This window comes from Pseudophryne corroboree, chromosome 12 (genome assembly GCF_028390025.1).
Source record: "Pseudophryne corroboree isolate aPseCor3 chromosome 12, aPseCor3.hap2, whole genome shotgun sequence".
In the NCBI taxonomy this organism is placed as follows: domain Eukaryota; kingdom Metazoa; phylum Chordata; class Amphibia; order Anura; family Myobatrachidae; genus Pseudophryne; species Pseudophryne corroboree.
The window spans coordinates 161,278,605-161,303,579 of record NC_086455.1 but is presented as its reverse complement, the minus strand read 5'-3'; the positions used below and the strand labels follow the sequence as shown (position 1 = coordinate 161,303,579).

Sequence of the window (24,975 nt, the reverse complement as noted above, 5' to 3'; positions counted from 1 at the left end):
TCCTGGTGGACTGTGTGATCCTGTCACACAGCAATGTTGGGGTCAGCGGAATGTTTGAGTGTATAAAGAGAACATACAGTTGTGTGTGTGTAAACTGTGTAGAGGAGACTGATGTAAATGGCCAAATAAAGCGCTGCGGAATACGTGTGCATATAACAGGTAATAATAAGGGGCTAACTCAGACCTGATCACTGCTGTGCGTTTTCGCACAGAGGGCGATTAGGTCTGAAATGCGCATGCACCGCAGTGCGCATGTGCATGCCAGAGATGCAATCGGCATATCAGCCCAGCGATCGCCTCTGCCTGATTGACAGACAGAGGCTTTCGCCGGGTGGGAGGGGGTGGGCCGGCAGCGTTCGGCCGCTGTTTTGGAGGCGCGGTCTGGGCAACGCAGGCGTGCCCGGACCGTGCAGGGGGGTGGGCCGCGGCGGCTGCGTGACATCACATGCAACCGCTGCGACCCGAGACGTGGCAAAAAGTCGCCTACCAGTGCTGCAATTCTGCGCAGGTAGGGACTTACTCGCCGGGTGCAATGGCATCGCCGCAGCGCGATGCTATCACATACGTGCGACGGCGGTAGGGCCAGACATGCGGGGCGGACTAGCCCTGTGCTGGGTATCCCCCCGCATGTCAGGGTGGCTGATCGTAGGACTACGATCAGGCCTGAATTAGGCGCAGTGGGGGTCATTCCGAGTTGATCGCTAGCTGCCGTGGTTCGCAGCGCAGCGATCAGGCTAAAAATTGGCATTTCTGCGCATGCACCGCAATGCGCACGCGCGACGTACGGGTTCAAAGGCCTTTGTGGTTTTGCACAGGTTCTAGCAACATTTTCATTCGCACTGGCGGCTGCAAGAAGATTGACAGGAAAGGGAAGTTTCTGGGTGTCAACTGACCCTTTTCAGGGAGTGTTTGGAAAAACGCAGGCGTGCCAGGGAAAACGCAGGCGTGGCTGGGCGAACACTGGGCGGGTGTGTGACGTCAAAAGCCGTCCCTCCAACGTTAGAATCATCGCACACGAAGAGTAGAGTTTGCACAAAATGCTTTTGCAGGCGCTCTGCTGCACAGGCGTTCGTACTTCTGCAAAGCGAAAATACACTCCCAGTGGGAGGCGGCGACAATGCGTTTGCACGGCTGCTAAAAACTGCTAGCGAGCGATCAACTCGGATTGACCACCATTGTCATTACAGAATCATCTGCTTTGCAAACATGACAGCTGCATTGTTGCTTATTGGCCACTAGATGGCAGCAAAGAGCTTAATGAAGCCATGGTACCACAGAGCTTTTAGGATGAGGTCTGGCAAGGGAATGCATGCTCCAGGAGACACTCCTCAGTGGGTGTCCACCCAGTCCTATTAACCCACCCATTAGCCAAACAGGGGATAGGCAGTCCCTCCTAATGAACTCATTTACAGTAAAAGGCCAGAGGTGAAAAGAAGCTGCCCAGAGCACATCACTATGAAAGGGCACCTTATTGTCTCTGGATTTGCCCTCACCTTGATTGTGGCTTATCTGAAGCTGTCATCCCATGGGAGATGCACCTATAATGCCAAGCGCAGGTCACTTCTGCATTCTCACCCCAGCAGGGAAATGAGAAGGGAAATTATGGAGCGGCAGAAGAGCTTGCTCTTCTTTTACAAAACTCTTTTGGGGCTTAGATATACTTCCCCGGAGCAGGAGGATGTCCTGAGGTTGCTGGAGGAACCAGAGATGGACCTACAGGTCCCCCTGGATAGGAGTGCACCATCGGGGGCATTGACCTGCCAGGATCTCACCCACATCACAGGAACTGATTATATCGGGTCTGGCTTTACCAAACTAGTGCTGAAGGGAACGTTACTGAATGGCAGGGCGGTTGCCCTAAAGTCTGTCCACGCTGAGGGCAACGACATGAAACGCTGCCTGCAGCTCTACGGTGACCACGCCGGCTGCCACAGACTGGCCACGTACAAGTTGCAGAAAGAGATCGCCCTATTGCAGATCCTGCGTTCCCCAGGCATTATACAGGTAGGACATTTGTTTTCCGTTCAATGAAATATGCTATGTCGACATGCCAGCTGCCGACACACAGACACTGGCCCATGTCCACATCTGAATGCCGACATTTCGCACCACACCCTGTTTGGTACCATTATTATCCAGCATGAATATGCCATACCGCCACCTTCCATCGTTACGTAATGAATAGGCGGGATATACGTTTGGCCTGAAGAGCTGATTGGTCTCCTATGGCCACCGCAGGAGTGTGTACTCACTTATCCTGCTCGTCGGGGGGTCATCACAACTCTAAACTTGGGGTGAACGAATACAGGAAAAAAAAGATTCTCCTAGGAAACTTAAAGATTCTCCCATATTGTAGTACAGCGGAAAAAAAGATTGGGGGTCATTCCGAGTCGTTCGCTCGGAAAATTTCTTCGCATCGCAGCGATTTTCCGCTTAGTGCACATGCGCAATGTCCGCACTGCGACTGCGCCAAGTAAATTTGCAAAGAAGTTTGGATTTTTACTCACGGTTTTTTCATCGCTCAGGCGATCGTAATGTGATTGACAGGAAGTGGGTGTTTCTGGGCGGAAACAGGCCGTTTTATGGGCGTGTGGGAAATAACGCTACCGTTTCTGGGAAAAACGCGGGAGTGGCTGGAGAAACGGGGGAGTGTCTGGCCGAACGCTGGGTGTGTTTGTGACGTCAAACCAGGAACGACAAGCACTGAACTGATCGCACTGGCAGAGTAAGTTTCGAGCTACTCAGAAACTGCACAGAGATGTCTTTTCGCAATGTTGCAAATCTTTCGTTCGCAATTTTAAGATGCTAAGATTCACTCCCAGTAGGTGGCGGCTTAGCGTGTGCAATACTGCTAAAATCGCCTTGCGAGCGAACAACTCGGAATGACCCCCATTGTCAGCTCTTTGGTGCAGCTCAGCTCTGGGCCAGGATGTGCATAATGCAAAGTACAATATACTGTTAGCTGGACATACTGTAGCAATGGAGGTGACCTGAGATTGCCCAGTGTGGGAAGTGACCAGAATGTATGTAAGGAGCCCCCACCTGACCTCACCTCACTTCACCTCCTTACATAAACATGGAGCCTACTTGGCTCTTTTACATGTGTCACATTCTGCAGGAGAAACCCGAGCTCCGCTATCTCAAGGACCAGATTTATCAAGGTTTGGAGAGTGATAAATTGCACGGTGATAAAGTACCAACCAATCAGCTCTTAACTGTCCTTTTTTTTTTTTAAACACAGACTGTAACATGGCAGTTAGGAGCTGATTGGTCGGTACTTTATCACCGTGCGTGATATTTATCACTCTCCAAGGCTTGATAAATCTGGGCCTAGTTTAATGCTGTACATGCTCAGTGCTCCCAAATCTGAGACTGTTCCACCCTTTAGATCACCGTGACTACACAGATCATGGCTCCCCAGCTGTAGATACGCAGAACATGTGCCGTTGGATTATGGCGTGTTTGGAGTATAATTCGGGCTACACACACGCAGAGGTACTCGGACAGCGTTAGTGTAGATGGCCATACACCAGGGGCCACACAGATATAAGTATAGCAGGAGCATCTTCCTGCAGCCCGCTGTACACAAATCTGGGGCGTTGCGGCATAGTACGCGGTACAGTCATATCCCCACTTGGGGCAATAAAATGTATCTTGGCTGGAATGGGGCGCTCGCCCGTAGGCAAAGCTCGTTGAGGGCGATCTGACGAAGCTGCGGGCTACGCAGAGTTGGGAGTACATGTAATAACACCTGTTTTCATAATGACAGCTCTGAAACCAAAGTGCGCGCATAGGGGGAGCCCGGATGCAGAATTGCACACATACAGGCAATTATACGCATTTGTTTCTGCGCATGCAACGCAAGGGCAATTCTGGTGGACATTACTTTTATCTCTTTATCCGCCCCAAAGTCTGGTGAATTGTTTGTAATATCAGGGGTGTGCGAGCAGTGCCGTCACCCAGGGCGCCACCATTGCTGAGCCACGGCACCCCACACCACCAGCATTTGGCTTCCAGGGTGCCCCTGAATCAGACCCTTTATTACTGCTTGTTAGTAAATTTACTGACCAGGCCGCAGTAGCGTGCAGAGTGAGTGGCTGAGAGGTGAGTAACGCAGCCTGTGGGTGGGACAGAACAATACAGAATCAGGTGCATTACCGGGCAGCGCAATAACCATCTGCCACCATCCGCATACACTCCGAATAGCCATCGTTATGTGGCTCAGTGCAGCATCTGGAGGTATAACAGCCCGCCGAGAAGCAGTGACGTCGCACAGTGTGCCTCATGCCTCAGTGTTGTGCCTCACATCTAGTGTAGAGGTAGGCGGCCCTCTTACTAATGCTGCTTCAGCACACAGCATGGCTGCCTTACTATGCATATGGCCACTGATGGGATTTCTGATTGCAAATGATGTGCATTGTCATGACAATTCTCCTCTTCTCCCCCAGTTACATGGACAGTGCTATGAGGAGAGCCCACCCTCCGGCGTAAGGGTCACCGCTATGCTGGAGCTCGGGTCCCCCCTGGAGATGATTCAGCTACTTCAGGCCCCCTGGGAAGAGAGATTTAAAGTAAGAAAAAGAGCAAACAATGGGGATTGTATCAGAGGCGTGAGGCGTCAGCTGCTGCAGGCTACCTGTTGCTTTTCACCTCAGCGCCTCTCTCTCCAGCTGTGAAATGGTTAATGAGCTGAAGGGATTGAGCTGTAGTGGTCTGTGCAAACACAGCCTGTAAGGGTAACACAGGAGGTGTCCCTGCCATGCACAGGTCACAGGCCAGTCACACAGGACATCCCTGCCAGAGGTCAGAGGTCACATCAGCCGGTTATCCTGCTGCATACAGAGCGTAAAATGGGGCAACAGCGCAGAATCCTCTCTAGTGGTGCCCGCGTATCACTGTATACCACTCTGTGAGACCGTGGGGTGGACGCTGAGATGAACGTGCAGAGTGGCTCCTCGCGCTGCACACGCACCAAAAACGGGCTGTGCAGAGCCGTACATAGGGGACAGATGTGACAACGAGGGATATCCTTATCATCTATTATGAATGACTAGTTAAAAGCCCGCCAAAATGACAGACACCGGGGCCGGATTATTAGGGGGGAGAGGGGGTTGCGGACGGATTATTAGGGGGGAGGGGGGTTCTCTACTCACACATTAGCTGCCGGGTTTCTGGAAGTCCTGCTGCTGGGAGCCGGGGCTCTATCATGCTGAGGGTGTAGCGTATATATATATATATATATATATATATATATATATACTACTAGTGAACACATCCGGCACTCAGTGTAGCAGAATAAATGCCTGGGTGCCCTCCTGGAAATTATACAGTAGCATATCCTTCCCCACCTGTGGCTCAGGTGTGTGCGGCAAAGGAAAAGAGGCGGCACTGCAAGGTCTTTGTTAAAGCTTGTATTCAAATCATGGTGCAAACAGGACAAACGTGTTCATGGCGATAAAAAGACATGGCAGGCTTACCACGTTTCAAGGCATCAAGCCTTTTCCTCAGGTAAGTTTGGTTCTTTTTTCATTTATGTTCTCACTGCACATGGGTATTCTTACCTGAGGAAAAGGCTTGATGCCTTGAAACGTGGTAAGCCGCCATGTCTTTTTATTGCCATGAACACGTTTGTCCTGTTTGTACCATGATTTGAATACAAGCTTTAACAAAGACCTTGGAGTGCCGCCTCTTTTCCTTTGCCGCATACACCTGAGCCACAGGTGGGGAAGGATATGCTACTATATATATATATATATATATATATATATATATATATATATATATATATATAAAATCTGTAACGGGCAGGCTATAATGATGTTGCACTATATACACCAGCAGTATTGGCACGTGTAAGCTCACCATTTCCCACACAGCTCCTGGCCAGTTTGGGGGGTTAGAGGACACCAGTAGCCACAGTGACCTACCTTACTCCGCCTCTGCACCCAGTATCCCCCCTCGCACTGGTGACCCCGGCCAGGGCTACACTATGTGTTATGTACAGGGACCTACCTTACTGCACCTCTGCACCCAGTATCCCCCCTCGCACTGCTGACACCAGCCAGGGCTACACTATGTGTTATGTACAGGGACCTACCTTACTGCACCTCTGCACCCAGTGTCCCCCCCTCGCACTGGTGACACCAGCCAGGGCTACACTATGGGGGTAATTCCAAGTTGATCGCAGCAGGATTTTTGATAGCAATTGGGCAAAACCATGTGCACTGCAGGGGAGGCAGATATAACATGTGCAGAAAGAGTTAGATTTGGGTGGGTTATTTTATTTCTATGCAGGGTAAATACTGGCTGCTTTATTTTTACACTGCAAATTAGATTGCAGATTGAACACACCCCACCCAAATCTAACTCTCTCTGCACATGTTATATATGCCTCCCCTGCAGTGCACATGGTTTTGCTCAATTGCTATCAAAAATCCTGCTGCGATCAACTTGGAATTACCCCCTATGTGTTATATACAGTGGCCAGGGCTACACTATGTGTTATATACAGTGGCCAGGGCTACACTATGTGTTATATACAGTGGCCAGGGCTACACTATGTGTTATATACAGTGGCCAGGGCTACACTATGTGTTATATACAGTGGCCAGGGCTACACTATGTGTTATATACAGTGGCCAGGGCTACACTATGTGTTATATACAGTGGCAAGGGCTACACTATGTGTTATGTACAGTGGCCAGGGCTACACTATGTGTTATATACAGTGGCCAGGGCTACACTATGTGTTATAAACAGTGGCCAGGGCTACACTATGTGTTATATACAGTGGCCAGGGCTACACTATGTGTTATATACAGTGGCCAGGGCTACACTATGTGTTATATACAGTGGCCAGGGCTACACTATGTGTTATGTACAGTGGCCAGGGCTACACTATGTGTTATATACAGTGGCCAGGGCTACACTATGTGTTATATACAGTGGCCAGGACTACACTATGTGTTATATACAGTGGCCAGGGCTACGCTATGTGTTATATACAGTGGCCAGGGCTACGCTATATGTTATATACAGTGGCCAGGGCTACGCTATGTGTTATGTACAGTGGCCAGGGCTACGCTATATGTTATGTACAGTGTCCAGGGCTACGCTATGTGTTATGTACAGTGGCCAGGGCTACACTATGTGTTATATACAGTGGCCAGGGCTACACTATGTGTTATATACAGTGGCCAGGGCTACACTATGTGTTATATACAGTGGGCAGGGCTACGCTATGTGTTATGTACAGTGGCCAGGGCTACGCTATGTGTTATGTACAGTGGCCAGGGCTACGCTATGTGTTATATACAGTGGCCAGGGCTACGCTATGTGTTATATACAGTGGCCAGGGCTACACTATGTGTTATATACAGTGGCCAGGGCTACGCTATGTGTTATGTACAGTGGCCAGGGCTACACGATGTGTTATATACAGTGGCCAGGGCTTCGCTATGTGTTATGTACAGTGGCCAGGGCTACACGATGTGTTATATACAGTGGCCAGGGCTACACTATGTGTTATGTACAGTGGCCAGGGCTACACTATGTGTTATGTACAGTGGCCAGGGCTACACTATGTGTTATATACAGTGGCCAGGACTACACTATGTGTTATATACAGTGGCCAGGGCTACACTATGTGTTATGTACAGTGGCCAGGGCTACGCTATGTGTTATGTACAGTGGCCAGGGCTACACGATGTGTTATATACAGTGGCCAGGGCTACACTATGTGTTATGTACAGTGGCCAGGGCTACACTATGTGTTATGTACAGTGGCCAGGGCTACACTATGTGTTATATACAGTTGCCAGGGCTACACTATGTGTTATATACAGTGGCCAGGGCTACACTATGGCCCTCATTCCGAGTTGGTCGGTCGCAAGGCGAATTTAGCAGAGTTGCTCACGCTAAGCCTACGCCTACTGGGAGTGAATCTTAGCTTCTTAAAATTGCGACCGATGTATTCGCAATATTGCGATTACTAACTACTTAGCAGTTTCAGAGTAGCTCCAGACTTACTCTGCCTGTGCGATCAGTTCAGTGCTTGTCGTTCCTGGTTGACGTCACAAACACACCCAGCGTTCGCCCAGGCACTCCCACCGTTTCCCCGGCCACTCCTGCGTTTTTTCCGGAAACGGTAGCGTTTTCAGCCACACGCCCCTAAAACGCTGTGTTTCCGCCCAGTAACACCCATTTCCTGTCAATCACATTACGATCGCCGGAGCGAAGAAAAAGCCGTGAGTAAAAATACTTTCTTCATAGTAAAGTTACTTGGCGCAGTCGCAGTGCGAACTTTGCGCATGCGTACTAAGCGGATTTTCACTGCGATGCGATGAAAAAGAACGAGCGAACAACTCGGAATGAGGGCCTATGTGTTATATACAGTGGCCAGGGCTACACTATGTGTTATATACAGTGGCCAGGGCTACACTATGTGTTATGTACAGTGGCCAGGGCTACACTATGTGTTATATAGCTATATATATACTAGTATAACACATAGTGGCCAGGGCTACACTATGTGTTATATACAGTGGCCAGGGCTACACTATGTGTTATATACAGTGTCCAGGGCTACACTATGTGTTATGTACAGTGGCCAGGGCTACGCTATGTGTTATATACAGTGGCCAGGGCTACACTATGTGTTATGTACAGTGGCCAGGGCTACACTATGTGTTATATACAGTGGCCAGGGCTACACTATGTGTTATATACAGTGGCCAGGGCTACACTATGTGTTATATACAGTGGCCAGGGCTACACTATGTGTTATGTACAGTGGCCAGGGCTACACTATGTGTTATATACAGTGGCCAGGGCTACACTATGTGTTATGTACAGTGGCCAGGGTTACACTATGTGTTATATACAGTGGCCAGGGCTACACTATGTGTTATGTACAGTGGCCAGGGCTACACTATGTGTTATATACAGTGGCCAGGGCTACACTATGTGTTATATACAGTGGCCAGGGCTACACTATGTGTTATGTACAGTGGCCAGGGCTACGCTATGTGTTATATACAGTGGCCAGGGCTACGCTATGTGTTATATACAGTGGCCAGGGCTACGCTATGTGTTATATACAGTGGCCAGGGCTACACTATGTGTTATGTACAGTGGCCAGGGCTACGCTATGTGTTATATACAGTGGCCAGGGCTACGCTATGTGTTATATACAGTGGCCAGGGCTACGCTATGTGTTATATACAGTGGCCAGGGCTACGCTATGTGTTATATACAGTGGCCAGGGCTACACTATGTGTTATATACAGTGGCCAGGGCTACACTATGTGTTATGTACAGTGGCCAGGGCTACACTATGTGTTATATACAGTGGCCAGGGCTACGCTATATGTTATATACAGTGGCCAGGGCTACACTATGTGTTATGTACAGTGGCCAGGGCTACGCTATGTGTTATATACAGTGGCCAGGACTACACTATGTGTTATATACAGTGGCCAGGACTACACTATGTGTTATATACAGTGGCCAGGGCTACACTATGTGTTATATACAGTGGGCAGGGCTACGCTATGTGTTATATACAGTGGCCAGGGCTACGCTATGTGGTATATACAGTGGCCAGGGCTACGCTATGTGTTATGTACAGTGGCCAGGGCTACGCTATGTGTTATATACAGTGGCAGGGCTACGCTATGTGTTATGTACAGTGGCCAGGGCTACGCTATGTGTTATATACAGTGGCCAGGACTACACTATGTGTTATATACAGTGGCCAGGGCTACACTATGTGTTATATACAGTGGCCAGGGCTACACTATGTGTTATATACAGTGGCCAGGGCTACACTATGTGTTATATACAGTGGCCAGGGCTACACTATGTGTTATATACAGTGGCCAGGGCTACACTATGTGTTATATACAGTGGCCAGGGCTAGACTATGTGTTATGGACAGGGACCATATATGACATTGTACCTCTCTTACTTGTGGACAGATCTGCCTGGAATTGGTGCAGCTGCTGCATTACTTGGCCACCTCCCCCATGGGTTCCATCGCGCTCCTGGATTTCCAGCCCAGGCAGTTTGTCCTGGTGAACGGAAGTCTGAAAGTGACGGACATGGATGACGCCACCAGTGACGAGTTGGCATGTAGCAGCGACGCTGACTGCGCCCTCGCCTTCCCTGCCAGGACGTTCAATGTCCCCTGCGCCGTCACCGGGGTGTGTACAGGGGCCAACGAGAAGAGGAACCTCTACAACGCATACAGGTATTAGGGGATAACATATTGTATTGTATTGTTGGTGCTCTGTGTAATTGCACAATTCCGCTACTTTATACCCCAAAGCGACTTTTCCTTGTCCGCGACTGACACCTGGCGAGTTTCTGTTTGTTCTTGACAACCACAGTCGGGGAGCGAATGACAGCTCTGCGCCAGAAGCTGCGCCTATAATTAGGATTTATTTTTTTTAGTATACAGGGTGTTTCCGCTTATGCAAAAGGTTCTGCAACGTGCGCTGCTTTACGATCTAATACAATTTATATTTAAAGTTTACACGTTGCCCCAGAGCCGCCCTAACAAGGGAGATTGCAGTTTGCTTCTTGGCGTAACAGCTGCTGTAAACACTCTATGGGGTGTATTCAAAAAGTTTCGGATCCATTTCGACATGCATTTGTCGGAATGGATCTGACAAGGGCTATTCAATGGACGGCCAAACCCGACTGTCGGTCCTGTCCTGCCGCTGTCTGCGGCTGCCCTGGGAACAGGCGGCGGCCGGGGGAGGTGACGGCTGCGGGTGGTGGGGGGAGCTTGACGGTGGCGGGAGCTGGATGGCGGCAGGGGGAGCTGCCAGCGTCTGCGGCAGTGGGAGGAGGCGCTGCAGGGAGAGAGGTGCCTGGCCGGGGGACAGCCAGGCAAGGTACCTCTCATCCCCGTAGCCCGCCGCACCGCTCCCCGTCTCCTCACCTCAATCCAACTTGTTTTCAAGTCGGATTGAGTTTGTCGGAAAGGGGGCCAAAACCTGTCAGATTTGGCCCCATTTCCGACAGAAGCACGCGCTTCGGCAGCTATTCCGCTGATCTGCATGTTTTCCGACAAGTCGGGAATTCCCAACTTGTCGGAAAAAAATGCACATTTTGAATAGGTTGGAACCCCTTCCGACCAAAATCTGTCGGAAACTGCGGTCTTTCCGACAAGATGACAGCTTCTGGCAGCTATTGAATACCCCCACTATGCTGTAAGCCCTCAGAGGATTCTGTGGTTCAGCAGGATATGTAATATATGTGTTTTCTTAAACTGAACCCATCACCTTCATACAATGGCGTGATCCATTATCTGGTTTGCCTCAACCCCTAGTGCCTCATGCCTCAGTCTTGTTGCTATTTCCTAGTTAATTGCAACTATTGGTCCCGTCCACAAAGTATCCGCTGCTGCAGTGGGTCGCCGGGATCCTGAGCGGCGGTCACATGACCGCATCCCGTGTACTGGCGCTGGCGACAGGCTCCATGTAAAACGTTTAATGGAGTGATTTCATGGATAAGTAACGTGCGTGCCTCATTTCATGTTTCAGATTCTTCTTCACTTACCTCTTACCTCATGCCTCACCTCCAGCCCTTCGACCTTTGCTCCAGGAGATTATGAACGCCACAGGTATTAGATGAAACAGTTGTCTGTGTCCCGATAAGTAGGTATGGGCCCACTCATGTAAGTTTTATTGCAGGTGATTTACACTTTGGGATACATGAAACCCTGAAGGCTTTTGAAGATGTGTTGGAGTTTTACAAGTCCGGGATGAATCAGAGCCAGGCTCCGGCCCTGAGAGGTGAGTTACACAGGAGCCTCACACAGGTTATAGGTCATGTGTGTACGCAACGCAGATGTTCACGCAAATGAGCGATTATTGTCAGATTACACATGTGCTGCGATTGCGCTGCGCCAAGGACCCTCTGCAACGCTGCTCCCAGTGAGAATTTGAAAGCAGAATGATTGACAGGAAAGGATTGTTTCAGGGAAATAATGGGGACTGGTGTCATGCCCTCGTTATTGCGTCAATGTATGTGTACGCAGTTACTGAGGACTTTGCGTTGGCTACGATGGGCGTCTACATCATTTTCTTGCGATGTTTTGCAGTTCTGTAGCCTGATAACTGGCAGCTGCGTAGTCATTGGGTACAGCCATGAATTAGGCATGTATGGCATTCTAGCAGCCATTGTTGTGCTCACTTCACAGTCTCCATTTTGTTATGGACAATGGTGGTCATTCCGAGTTGATCGCTCGCTAGCAGTTTTTAGCAGCCATGCAAACGCTATGCCGCCTCCCACTGGGAGTGTATTTTGCTTAGCAGAAGTGCGAACAGGTTGTATCGCAGAGCGCCTGCAAAAAATTGTTTGTGTAGTTTCAGAGTAGCTCAAAACCTACTCAGCGCTTGCGATGACTTCAGACTGTTCAGTTCCTGTTTTGACGTCACAAACCCGCCCAGCTTTCGCCCAGCCACGCCTGCGTTTTCCCTGGCATGCCTGCGTTTTTTCGGACACTCCCTGAAAACGGTCAGTTGCCACCCAGAAACGCCCACTTCATGTCAATCACTCTGCGGCCAGCAGTGCGACTGAAATGCTTTGCTAGACCCTGTGCAAAACTGCATCGTTCGTTGTGCCCGTACGTCGCGCGTGCGTATTGCGCCGCATGCGCAGAACTGCCATTTTTTAGCCTGATCGCTGCTCTGCGAACAAATGCAGCTAGCGATCAACTCGGAATGACCCCCAATGTAAATAATGATACTGAGTAGTGGTTTGTAGCATGATATTATAGGCCCGATTATGAGCAGGACGCTGCGGTGATGTCAGGAGTAGTGGAGCACACATGCATCTGAGTCGCGGTGCGCATGTGCCCAGATTTGGTACGCACAGAGTCGCCATTGCAGCTAAGGCGCACAGAAGACAAAATGTATTGGTCGTTCCTGGCTTAGTAGACACACGGAGATGGGCGTGTTATGGGAGTGCCGCTGATGGGCGCTAGGTGGTATTACAGCATCTGTAGGCGCTAACAGTAGGCGTTTACTAACGCGGTGCAATGTCGCAACCTGTTACTAACATAGGGGGTAATTCAGACCTGATCGCTCGCTAGCGCTTTTTGCAGCTCTGCGATCAGGTCAGAACTGCGCATGCGTATGCACCGCAATGCGCAGGCTCGTCGCACAGGTACAAAGCAGATCGCCGCTCAGCGATGGGTTTGTGCAAAGAATCCATTCCCACGGGCGTTCGCAAGGAGATTGACAGGAAGAGGGCGTTTGTGGATGGCAACTGACCGTTTTCTGGAAGTGTTTGGAAAAACGCAGGCGTGTCCAAGCGTTTGCAGGGAGGGATCCTGACGTCAAATCCGGTCCTGGACAGGCTGAAGTGATCGCAGCGGCTGAGTAAGTCCTGGGCTGCGCAGAGACTGTACAATATCAGTTTGTACAGCTCTGCTACACATGCGATCGCACACTTGCACAGCTAAAATACACTCTACTGTAGGCGGCGACTATCTGATTGCAGCAGTGCAAAAAAAAACCCTAGCGAGCGATCAGGTCTGAATTAGGCCCATAATGCGATGCCGTAACCCTTATGCTAACATGGGGGGTGATCAGACCTGATCGCATGCAGTTGTTTTTTGCAGTGCTGCGATCAGGTAGTTGCCGCCTGCAGGGGGAGGGGGTAGTTGACGTGCAGGGGTGCGAACGCTTGTGCAGAGAGCTGCACAGCTCAGGACTTACTCAGCCGCTGCGATGATCCGGCCCGGAGCTGCCGTCAGGAATCCTCTCTCCAAACGGCTGGACACGCCTGCGTTTTTCCGGACACTCCCTAGAAACGGTCAGTTGACACCCACAGACGGCCTCTTCCTGTCAATCTTCTTGCGATCGCCGGCGCGATCGCTTTCTTCGTTAAATCCGTCGCTGTCCGGCGATCCCCATCGCCGGTGGCCGACGCGCCTGCACATTGCGGAGCATACGCATGCGCAGTTCAGACCCGATCGCACCGCTGCAAAAAAGCTAGCATGCGATCGGGTCTGAATGACCCCCATGGTGCAATGCTACCACCCTTTTACTTACATGGTCCAGTGCTGTAACTCTTTTACTTACATGGTGCGATTTAGCAACCTGTACCACCCAATAAGCTTTGATCAGTGCAGCAGACATTAGGGGTCATTCCGAGTTGATCGCTAGCAGAAAATGTTCGCTGTGCAGCGATGATGCAAAAAAACGGCACTTCTGCACATGCGTATGCGGCGCAATGCGCACGCGCGACGTACTTTCACAACAGACGATGTAGTTTCACACAGGGTCTAGCGAAGCTTTTCAGTCGCACTGCTGGCCGCAGAGTGATTGACATGAAGTGGGCGTTTCTGGGTGTCAACTGACCGTTTTCAGGGAGTGTTCGGAAAAACGCAGGCGTGGCTGGGCGAACGCAGGGCGTGTTCGTGACGTCAAAACAGGAACTGAACAGTCTGAAGTGATCGCAAGCGCCGAGTAGGTCTGAAGCTACTCTGAAACTGCACAACATTATTTTGTAGCCGCTCTGCGATCCTTTCGTTCGCACTTCTGCTGAGCTAAAATACACTCCCAGTGGGAGGCAGCATAGCGTTTGCACGGCTGCTAAAAACTTCTAGCGAGCGATCAACTTGGAATGACCACCATTAGACTAACACAAACATCTCATGGCTTGCAGTAGCAATCATGCATGAACCTAATGGACGGACACTTTGCTTTTATAATGCAGACTATACCGTGCTGAAAGGATTCCGGATGAATGACAGTTCCGGGGATTTCAGATGCTGGCCATCCTATCACTACCAGGGATGTCTGTTATCAGTACACAGTGCAGCTGAGGCCGCGGAGTTCTGTAACAGTCTCCCTCACTGTCAGAGCTTCGTTATTGGCCGGCAACGAACGTGGACCAGTAAGTACCCTGTAACTTTCAGCGCGGATCCCTGCTTTATTAGTCTAATAGGTTTAACATAAACTGAATATATTAATATACTTCTTATAGTGCCTACTGCTAACCATACACATGTATACCACGGTTTTCAAATCCAGTCTGCAAGTACTCCCAGCAGGACATGTTTTCCGGATTTATGTCTGTGGAAAAGGTTGGGATAATTACTGGCCCAGCAATATAGATTAAATCGCATGTACCTGGTTAAAGAAATACAGAAAACATGACGTGTTGCTGATAACCCTGATGTACATTAATGACAATAGTAGTCTTTGCTCTGATTGGCTGTCGTAGAAACATGTAATCTATAAACAGAATATAGCAGTGCCATGTTTTCTTAGCCCACATCAGAATTTTTTACATCATTCCAAAACTCTGCTAAGCTATGTTTAAAAACGAAACCCCCCAACGTCCCCCTCTACATCTCACAGTGACAAACTCATTAACTCTTCTGAAAGCAGCTTATATCTTATCTAGAATGTAAGTTGGATTCGGATTTTTAAGCCAATTTCCTTTTTTATTTCTGCAGTTGACTGCCAACATCATTGCGCAAGCCCCCTGCGTCCTGAAATGGCGTGAATTCCCAGTTACTGCGGCTGACGTTCTCCGTGTCTCTCTCCTGTTAAGATCCTTGTCCGACCGGTTATCTCCCCTGTTATATTCTGGGTGTATGATGGCTCTTGCAGATAAATGCAGTCCCGGCAGTGGGACATTTTGGATGTATTAAAAGACTTTTATTGGATGCCAACACATAATGTGCCACGGGGCTTGCAGTGCTGGCAATCTCTGGGAAATCACTGTGCACTCTGTTAGTCTCTGGGAAAGTGCTCAGAAACTAATTCAGAGCTGATGGCTGCTGTGCGTTTTTGCAGAGGTCTGCGGTCAGATAGCCGCCGCCCATAGAGAGTGAAAACCCGGCCCGTGCAAGTGTGCAAATGCATGTGTACGCCGTGCGAAAACTTCACCAGACAGCGGACATCTGCAAATCCATTTACAGCTCACTCATCATCGAATGATTTTTCCAGTCTGTGCAGTCTGTGCGTATCCCAGGACTTACTCCTACAGTGCCATACAAACAGGCTGATCGGGGACGGAGCTGATGACACACACCCTCCCAGAAAACACCTGTGTTTTTCCTGACACTCCCAGAAAACAGCCAGTTACCACCCCCCAAACGCCCTCTTCCTGTCAATCAGCCTGCGTTCGCCTAGCTATTCCAAAAAATGCAGGATTTTTTCACAGTTTGGCCTCACTCCTGCGCATTATGACTAGAGATGAGCGGGTTCGGTTTCTCTGAATCCGAACCCGCCAGAACTTCATGTTTTTTTTCACGGGTCCGAGCGACTCGGATCTTCCCGCCTTGCTCGGTTAACCCGAGCGCGCCCGAACGTCATCATGACGCTGTCGGATTCTCGCGAGGCTCGGATTCTATCGCGAGACTCGGATTCTATATAAGGAGCCGCGCGTCGCCGCCATTTTCACACGTGCATTGAGATTGATAGGGAGAGGACGTGGCTGGCGTCCTCTCCATTTAGATTATAAGAGACTGAGAGAGATTTACTGGAGCTGACTAGGAGGAGTACTGTTACTGTAGAAGTGTAGAGACTGAGTGGAGAGAGTTTACTAGTGAGGACAGTGCAGTTTACTTTATAATCCGTTCTCTGCCTGAAAAAAGCGATACACAGCACACAGTGACTCAGTCACATACCATATCTGTGTGCACTGCTCAGGCTCAGGCCAGTGTGCTGCATCATCTATATATATTATATATCTGTCTGACTGCTCAGCTCACACAGCTTATAATTGTGGGGGAGACTGGGGAGCACTACTGCAGTGCCAGTTATAGGTTATAGCAGGAGCCAGGAGTACATAATATATTATATAGTGAGTGACCACCAGACACACAGTGCAGTTTATTTAATATATCCGTTCTCTGCCTGAAAAAAGCGATACACACAGTGACTCAGTCACATACCATATCTGTGTGCACTGCTCAGGCTCAGGCCAGTGTGCTGCATCATCTATTATCTATATATAATATTATATATATCTGTCTGACTGCTCAGCTCACACAGCTTATAATTGTGGGGGAGACTGGGGAGCACTACTGCAGTGCCAGTTATAGGTTATAGCAGGAGCCAGGAGTACATAATATATTATATAGTGAGTGACCACCAGACACACAGTGCAGTTTATTTAATATATCCGTTCTCTGCCTGAAAAAAGCGATACACACAGTGACTCAGTCAGTCACATACCATATCTGTGTGCACTGCTCAGGCTCAGGCCAGTGTGCTGCATCATCTATTATCTATATATAATATTATATATATCTGTCTGACTGCTCAGCTCACACAGCTTATAATTGTGGGGGAGACTGGGGAGCACTACTGCAGTGCCAGTTATAGGTTATAGCAGGAGCCAGGAGTACATAATATATTATATAGTGAGTGACCACCAGACACACAGTGCAGTTTATTTAATATATCCGTTCTCTGCCTGAAAAAAGCGATACACACAGTGACTCAGTCAGTCACATACCATATCTGTGTGCACTGCTCAGGCTCAGGCCAGTGTGCTGCATCATCTATATATATTATATATCTGTCTGACTGCTCAGCTCACACAGCTTATAATTGTGGGGGAGACTGGGGAGCACTACTGCAGTGCCAGTTATAGGTTATAGCAGGAGCCAGGAGTACATATTATATTAAAATTAAACAGTGCACACTTTTGCTGCAGGAGTGCCACTGCCAGTGTGACTGACCAGTGACCTGACCACACTGACCACCAGTATAGTTAGTAGTATACTTATATTGTGATTGCCTGAAAAAGTTAAACACTCGTCGTGTGACTTCACTTGTGTGTTTTTTTTTTTTTTATTCTATAAAAATAAAACTCATTCTGCTGACAGACAGTGTCCAGCAGGTCCGTCATTATATAATATATAATATATACCTGTCCGGCTGCAGTAGTGATATATATATATTTTTTATATCATTTATCATCCAGTCGCAGCAGACACAGTACGGTAGTTCACGGCTGTGGCTACCTCTGTGTCTCTGCACTCGGCAGGCAGTCCGTCCATAATTGTAATACCACCTAACCGTGGATTTTTTTCATTCTTCTTTATACATACATAGTTACATAGACATCTTCTCTTTATCAACCAGTCTATATTAGCTGCAGACACAGTACAGTACGGTAGTTCACGGCTGTGGCTACCTCTGTGTCTGCACTCGGCAGGCAGTCCGTCCATAATTGTATACCACCTAACCGTGGATTTTTTTCAGTCTTCTTTATACATACATAGTTACATAGACATCTTCTCTTTATCAACCAGTCTATATTAGCTGCAGACACAGTACAGTACGGTAGTTCACGGCTGTGGCTACCTCTGTGTCTGCAGTCGGCAGGCAGTCCATAATTGTATACTAGTATCCATCTCCATTGTTTACCTGAGGTGCCTTTTAGTTGTGCCTATTAAAATATGGAGAACAAAAATGTTGAGGTTCCAAAATTAGGGAAAGATCAAGATCCACTTCCACCTCGTGCTGAAGCTGCTGCCACTAGTCATGGCCGAGACGATGAAATGCCAGCAACGTCGTCTGCCAAGGCCGATGCCCAATGTCATAGTACAGAGCATGTCAAATCCAAAACACCAAATATCAGAAAAAAAAGGACTCCAAAACCTAAAATAAAATTGTCGGAGGAGAAGCGTAAACTTGCCAATATGCCATTTACCACACGGAGTGGCAAGGAACGGCTGAGGCCCTGGCCTATGTTCATGGCTAGTGGTTCAGCTTCACATGAGGATGGAAGCACTCAGCCTCTCGCTAGAAAAATGAAAAGACTCAAGCTGGCAAAAGCAGCACAGCAAAGAACTGTGCATTCTTCGAAATCCCAAATCCACAAGGAGAGTCCAATTGTGTCGGTTGCGATGCCTGACCTTCCCAACACTGGACGTGAAGAGCATGCGCCTTCCACCATTTGCACGCCCCCTGCAAGTGCTGGAAGGAGCACCCGCAGTCCAGTTCCTGATAGTCAGATTGAAGATGTCAGTGTTGAAGTACACCAGGATGAGGAGGATATGGGTGTTGCTGGCGCTGGGGAGGAAATTGACCAGGAGGATTCTGATGGTGAGGTGGTTTGTTTAAGTCAGGCACCCGGGGAGACACCTGTTGTCCGTGGGAGGAATATGGCCGTTGACATGCCAGGTGAAAATACCAAAAAAATCAGCTCTTCGGTGTGGAGGTATTTCACCAGAAATGCGGACAACAGGTGTCAAGCCGTGTGTTCCCTTTGTCAAGCTGTAATAAGTAGGGGTAAGGACGTTAACCACCTCGGAACATCCTCCCTTATACGTCACCTGCAGCGCATTCATAATAAGTCAGTGACAAGTTCAAAAACTTTGGGTGACAGCGGAAGCAGTCCACTGACCAGTAAATCCCTTCCTCTTGTAACCAAGCTCACGCAAACCACCCCACCAACTCCCTCAGTGTCAATTTCCTCCTTCCCCAGGAATGCCAATAGTCCTGCAGGCCATGTCACTGGCAATTCTGACGAGTCCTCTCCTGCCTGGGATTCCTCTGATGCATCCTTGTAACGCCTACTGCTGCTGGCGCTGCTGTTGTTGCCGCTGGGAGTCGATGGTCATCCCAGAGGGGAAGTCGTAAGCCCACTTGTACTACTTCCAGTAAGCAATTGACTGTTCAACAGTCCTTTGCGAGGAAGATGAAATATCACAGCAGTCATCCTACTGCAAAGCGGATAACTGAGGCCTTGACAACTATGTTGGTGTTAGACGTGCGTCCGGTATCCGCCGTTAGTTCACAGGGAACTAGACAATTTATTGAGGCAGTGTGCCCCCGTTACCAAATACCATCTAGGTTCCACTTCTCTAGGCAGGCGATACCGAGAATGTACACGGACGTCAGAAAAAGACTCACCAGTGTCCTAAAAAATGCAGTTGTACCCAATGTCCACTTAACCACGGACATGTGGACAAGTGGAGCAGGGCAGGGTCAGGACTATATGACTGTGACAGCCCACTGGGTAGATGTATGGACTCCCGCCGCAAGAACAGCAGCGGCGGCACCAGTAGCAGCATCTCGCAAACGCCAACTCTTTCCTAGGCAGGCTACGCTTTGTATCACCGCTTTCCAGAATACGCACACAGCTGAAAACCTCTTACGGCAACTGAGGAAGATCATCGCGGAATGGCTTACCCCAATTGGACTCTCCTGTGGATTTGTGGCATCGGACAACGCCAGCAATATTGTGTGTGCATTAAATATGGGCAAATTCCAGCACGTCCCATGTTTTGCACATACCTTGAATTTGGTGGTGCAGAATTTTTTAAAAAACGACAGGGGCGTGCAAGAGATGCTGTCGGTGGCCAGAAAAATTGCGGGACACTTTCGGCGTACAGGCACCACGTACAGAAGACTGGAGCACCACCAAAAACTACTGAACCTGCCCTGCCATCATCTGAAGCAAGAAGTGGTAACGAGGTGGAATTCAACCCTCTATATGCTTCAGAGGTTGGAGGAGCAGCAAAAGGCCATTCAAGCCTATACAATTGAGCACGATATAGGAGGTGGAATGCACCTGTCTCAAGTGCAGTGGAGAATGATTTCAACGTTGTGCAAGGTTCTGATGCCCTTTGAACTTGCCACACATGAAGTCAGTTCAGACACTGCCAGCCTGAGTCAGGTCATTCCCCTCATCAGGCTTTTGCAGAAGAAGCTGGAGGCATTGAAGAAGGAGCTAAAAGGGAGCGATTCCGCTAGGCATGTGGGACTTGTGGATGCAGCCCTTAATTCGCTTAACAAGGATTCACGGGTGGTCAATCTGTTGAAATCAGAGCACTACATTTTGGCCACCGTGCTCGATCCTAGATTTAAAGCCTACCTTGGATCTCTCTTTCCGGCAGACACAGGTCTGCTGGGGTTGAAAGACCTGCTGGTGACAAAATTGTCAAGTCAAGCGGAACGCGACCTGTCAACATCTCCTCCTTCACATTCTCCCGCAACTGGGGGTGCGAGGAAAAGGCTCAGAATTCCGAGCCCACCCGCTGGCGGTGATGCAGGGCAGTCTGGAGCGACTGCTGATGCTGACATCTGGTCCGGACTGAAGGACCTGACAACGATTACGGACATGTCGTCTACTGTCACTGCATATGATTCTCTCAACATTGATAGAATGGTGGAGGATTATATGAGTGACCGCATCCAAGTAGGCACGTCACACAGTCCGTACTTATACTGGCAGGAAAAAGAGGCAATTTGGAGGCCCTTGCACAAACTGGCTTTATTCTACCTAAGTTGCCCTCCCACAAGTGTGTACTCCGAAAGAGTGTTTAGTGCCGCCGCTCACCTTGTCAGCAATCGGCGTACGAGGTTACATCCAGAAAATGTGGAGAAGATGATGTTCATTAAAATGAATTATAATCAATTCCTCCGCGGAGACATTGACCAGCAGCAATTGCCTCCACAAAGTACACAGGGAGCTGAGATGGTGGATTCCAGTGGGGACGAATTGATAATCTGTGAGGAGGGGGATGTACACGGTGATATATCGGAGGGTGAAGATGAGGTGGACATCTTGCCTCTGAAGAGCCAGTTTGTGCAAGGAGAGATTAATTGCTTCTTTTTTGGGGGGGGGTCCAAACCAACCCGTCATATCAGTCACAGTCGTGTGGCAGACCCTGTCACTGAAATGATGGGTTGGTTAAAGTGTGCATGTCCTGTTTTGTTTATACAACATAAGGGTGGGTGGGAGGGCCCAAGGACAATTCCATCTTGCACCTCTTTTTTCTTTTCTTTTTCTTTGCATCATGTGCTGATTGGGGAGGGTTTTTTGGAAGGGACATCCTGCGTGACACTGCAGTGCCACTCCTAGATGGGCCCGGTGTTTGTGTCGGCCACTAGGGTCGCTAATCTTACTCACACAGTCAGCTACCTCATTGCGCCTCTTTTTTTCTTTGCGTCATGTGCTGTTTGGGGAGGGTTTTTTGGAAGGGACATCCTGCGTGACACTGCAGTGCCACTCCTAGATGGGCCCGGTGTTTGTGTCGGCCACTAGGGTCGCTAATCTTACTCACACAGCTACCTCATTGCGCCTCTTTTTTTCTTTGCGTCATGTGCTGTTTGGGGAGGGTTTTTTGGAAGGGCCATCCTGCGTGACACTGCAGTGCCACTCCTAGATGGGCCCGGTGTTTGTGTCGGCCACTAGGGTCGCTAATCTTACTCACACAGCTACCTCATTGCGCCTCTTTTTTTCTTTGCGTCATGTGCTGTTTGGGGAGGGTTTTTTGGAAGGGACATCCTGCGTGACACTGCAGTGCCACTCCTAGATGGGCCCGGTGTTTGTGTCGGCCACTAGGGTCGCTAATCTTACTCACACAGCTACCTCATTGCGCCTCTTTTTTTCTTTGCGTCATGTGCTGTTTGGGGAGGGTTTTTTGGAAGGGCCATCCTGCGTGACACTGCAGTGCCACTCCTAGATGGGCCCGGTGTTTGTGTCGGCCACTAGGGTCGCTAATCTTACTCACACAGCTACCTCATTGCGCCTCTTTTTTTCTTTGCGTCATGTGCTGTTTGGGGAGGGTTTTTTGGAAGGGACATCCTGCGTGACACTGCAGTGCCACTCCTAGATGGGCCCGGTGTTTGTGTCGGCCACTAGGGTCGCTTATCTTACTCACACAGCGACCTCGGTGCAAATTTTAGGACTAAAAATAATATTGTGAGGTGTGAGGTATTCAGAATAGACTGAAAATGAGTGTAAATTATGGTTTTTGAGGTTAATAATACTTTGGGATCAAAATGACCCCCAAATTCTATGATTTAAGCTGTTTTTTAGTGTTTTTTGAAAAAAACACCCGAATCCAAAACACACCCGAATCCGACAAAAAAAAATTCGGTGAGGTTTTGCCAAAACGCGTTCGAACCCAAAACACGGCCGCGGAACCGAACCCAAAACCAAAACACAAAACCCGAAAAATTTCAGGCGCTCATCTCTAATTATGACCCGTACGCATGTGCAGTCGTTCGATAATCGGCTAATTCGCACAACAGGTCTGAATTAGGCCCTTAGTGCGGAAGACTGAAATACCTCACGTGTGTCTCCTGCCTGCGTCACAGGACCATGATAGAGGCTGGAAGTAGATGGGCTCACTGTAGAGCACTGCCAGGATCTCAGGGCTCGGGGTCAGGCTGTTTTGCTGGGAGTACCTTGGTTTTTTAGACAAGCGGTTAATGAGTGTTTAGTAGGGTCTTGCTCAATTTGGGCCAGGGTCACAAGTGTCGCTGTCAGCGACTGGGTCACAAGACACAGCTGCAGTGGCACAGATGGCCATGTTGGGGTCATCTTTAGGGTATGTCTGGTACTTTCCAAGCGTTAGGCTGCCCCTTATTCCCCTGACACCCGTGATATGCAGAGCAGCGATGGACGCGACATGCAGTGCTTCCCATAGGATCTTATAGGGTACTGGGGTCTCCAGGGACAACACAGGGCGGTGGTGCAAAAATAAATAAAAAAAATGGATTCTGCCTCGCAAATGTAATGTGATTACCTCCCGGTTTTCAGGGTAACCGTATCTCTTGTTATTCGCAGGTCGTCATCTCGCCGCATTCACGAGGAATTCGGCACAACTGGTTCCCGATGATGACTCCTGCGTATACGTGAAACGTTCGGGTGACGAGGAAACGCTCGGTGTCCAGGACATACAGCATGGATGAAGTATCACTCGCCGGAAAGTTACACCGGAACAGCACACGCCGCAATTATGGGATAATCGCTCGCTTTATTCCGAGGGCGAATATCGTTATGAAACAATTGCTGGAGAACAGAAATGGAAACATCTGCGGCTCAGTTTTATAACTGTGACATTTGGATATGTTTTGAAGAATTGACAGGCAACTTGATACACCTCGGGGGCTACATGGGTTGCCCTGTAATCTTCCAAAGGGCCAACCATTTCCCATAATCTGAATAATAAGGTAAAACAACAACGAATCAAAGAAGGAGCCACATGTATGTAATAACATATCAGCCGGCATGTTAGACAAGTGTTGCAGCTATAACAGACATATCTGACAATAACTTAGGAAGGAGCTGGGGGATGCAGCTGGAGGCTTGGCGAGTCGCATGTGGCCCTAGGGCCGACTGATGTCCGTCGCTGTTATAAAGTGATGCTGGAGCCTTTTCGTCATGTCATAGTAAACGTATACTGGATCTCACATTTATCACAACATTTGAAGTTGACATATGCAAAGTGGAACGTATTGCTGGAAATGGCAGCTGGGCAATACAGGTGACCGCTAGGTCACAGAGAAGTCTTATTTGCTGCCACGATGATAACAACGTACCCGAGTATTATCATTCTGAGAGAATGGACTCTAATGCCTTTTATATCTTTCTATACGGTAACCAGGGCTATACAATGACAAAGAAGGGAATTGTAAACGTTTGGTAACCCATAGCAACCTGTCAGCCATTTTGTCCCATTGTCTTGCTTGCACTAGTATTACTAAAGTTATTGGGTGGCCTGTTGCTATGGTTACTGCACTTCATGCACTTCGTTAGTAAATAACACTTGGTTGCTTACTTACATGCCATAAGCCTGCTGCATCAGCAAACGCAAATAGTGGTCTGTGCTAATAATCTGCTTGGATTTGCAACATGGGGCAACCTGAGGTAGGGGGTGACATCGACCATTGATGGTTAGCAACCATCAGTGGTCTGCTGGAGAGGGTTTTTTTTTTACCAGCGATGGGAGACCACCAATGGTAAAACATCGGTGACTGACCCCCAATGGTGACTTACCCTGCTATGCGGATGTATTGGGCTTCGTCTGTGCATTCACATAGGCTGACCATCAATGGTGGAAAAAATCATCGATCATTGATTGCGGAGCTGTCGATGATCGTCCCTGACCTGAGTTAGCCAAATTTTGGGGGGAATAATGCAAAAATTCTTAAAGCATGTGCCTTAGAATTACAGTATTTGTGTCATTGCGCCCAA

General features: G+C 48.9%; 1 protein-coding gene across 1 annotated transcript; it reads left to right on the top strand.

Annotated features, from left to right (window-relative positions):
* Positions 1 to 1,455: 1,455 nt before the first annotated feature.
* LOC134980003 (extracellular tyrosine-protein kinase PKDCC-like) lies at positions 1,456 to 23,690 on the top strand. The gene is made up of 7 exons (XM_063946598.1): positions 1,456 to 2,004; positions 4,449 to 4,571; positions 9,978 to 10,249; positions 11,550 to 11,629; positions 11,700 to 11,801; positions 14,734 to 14,913; positions 23,566 to 23,690. The coding sequence occupies exons 1-7, from the start codon at positions 1,456 to 1,458 to the stop codon at positions 23,688 to 23,690; spliced, it is 1,431 nt and encodes a 476-aa protein (XP_063802668.1).
* Positions 23,691 to 24,975: the final 1,285 nt, after the last annotated feature.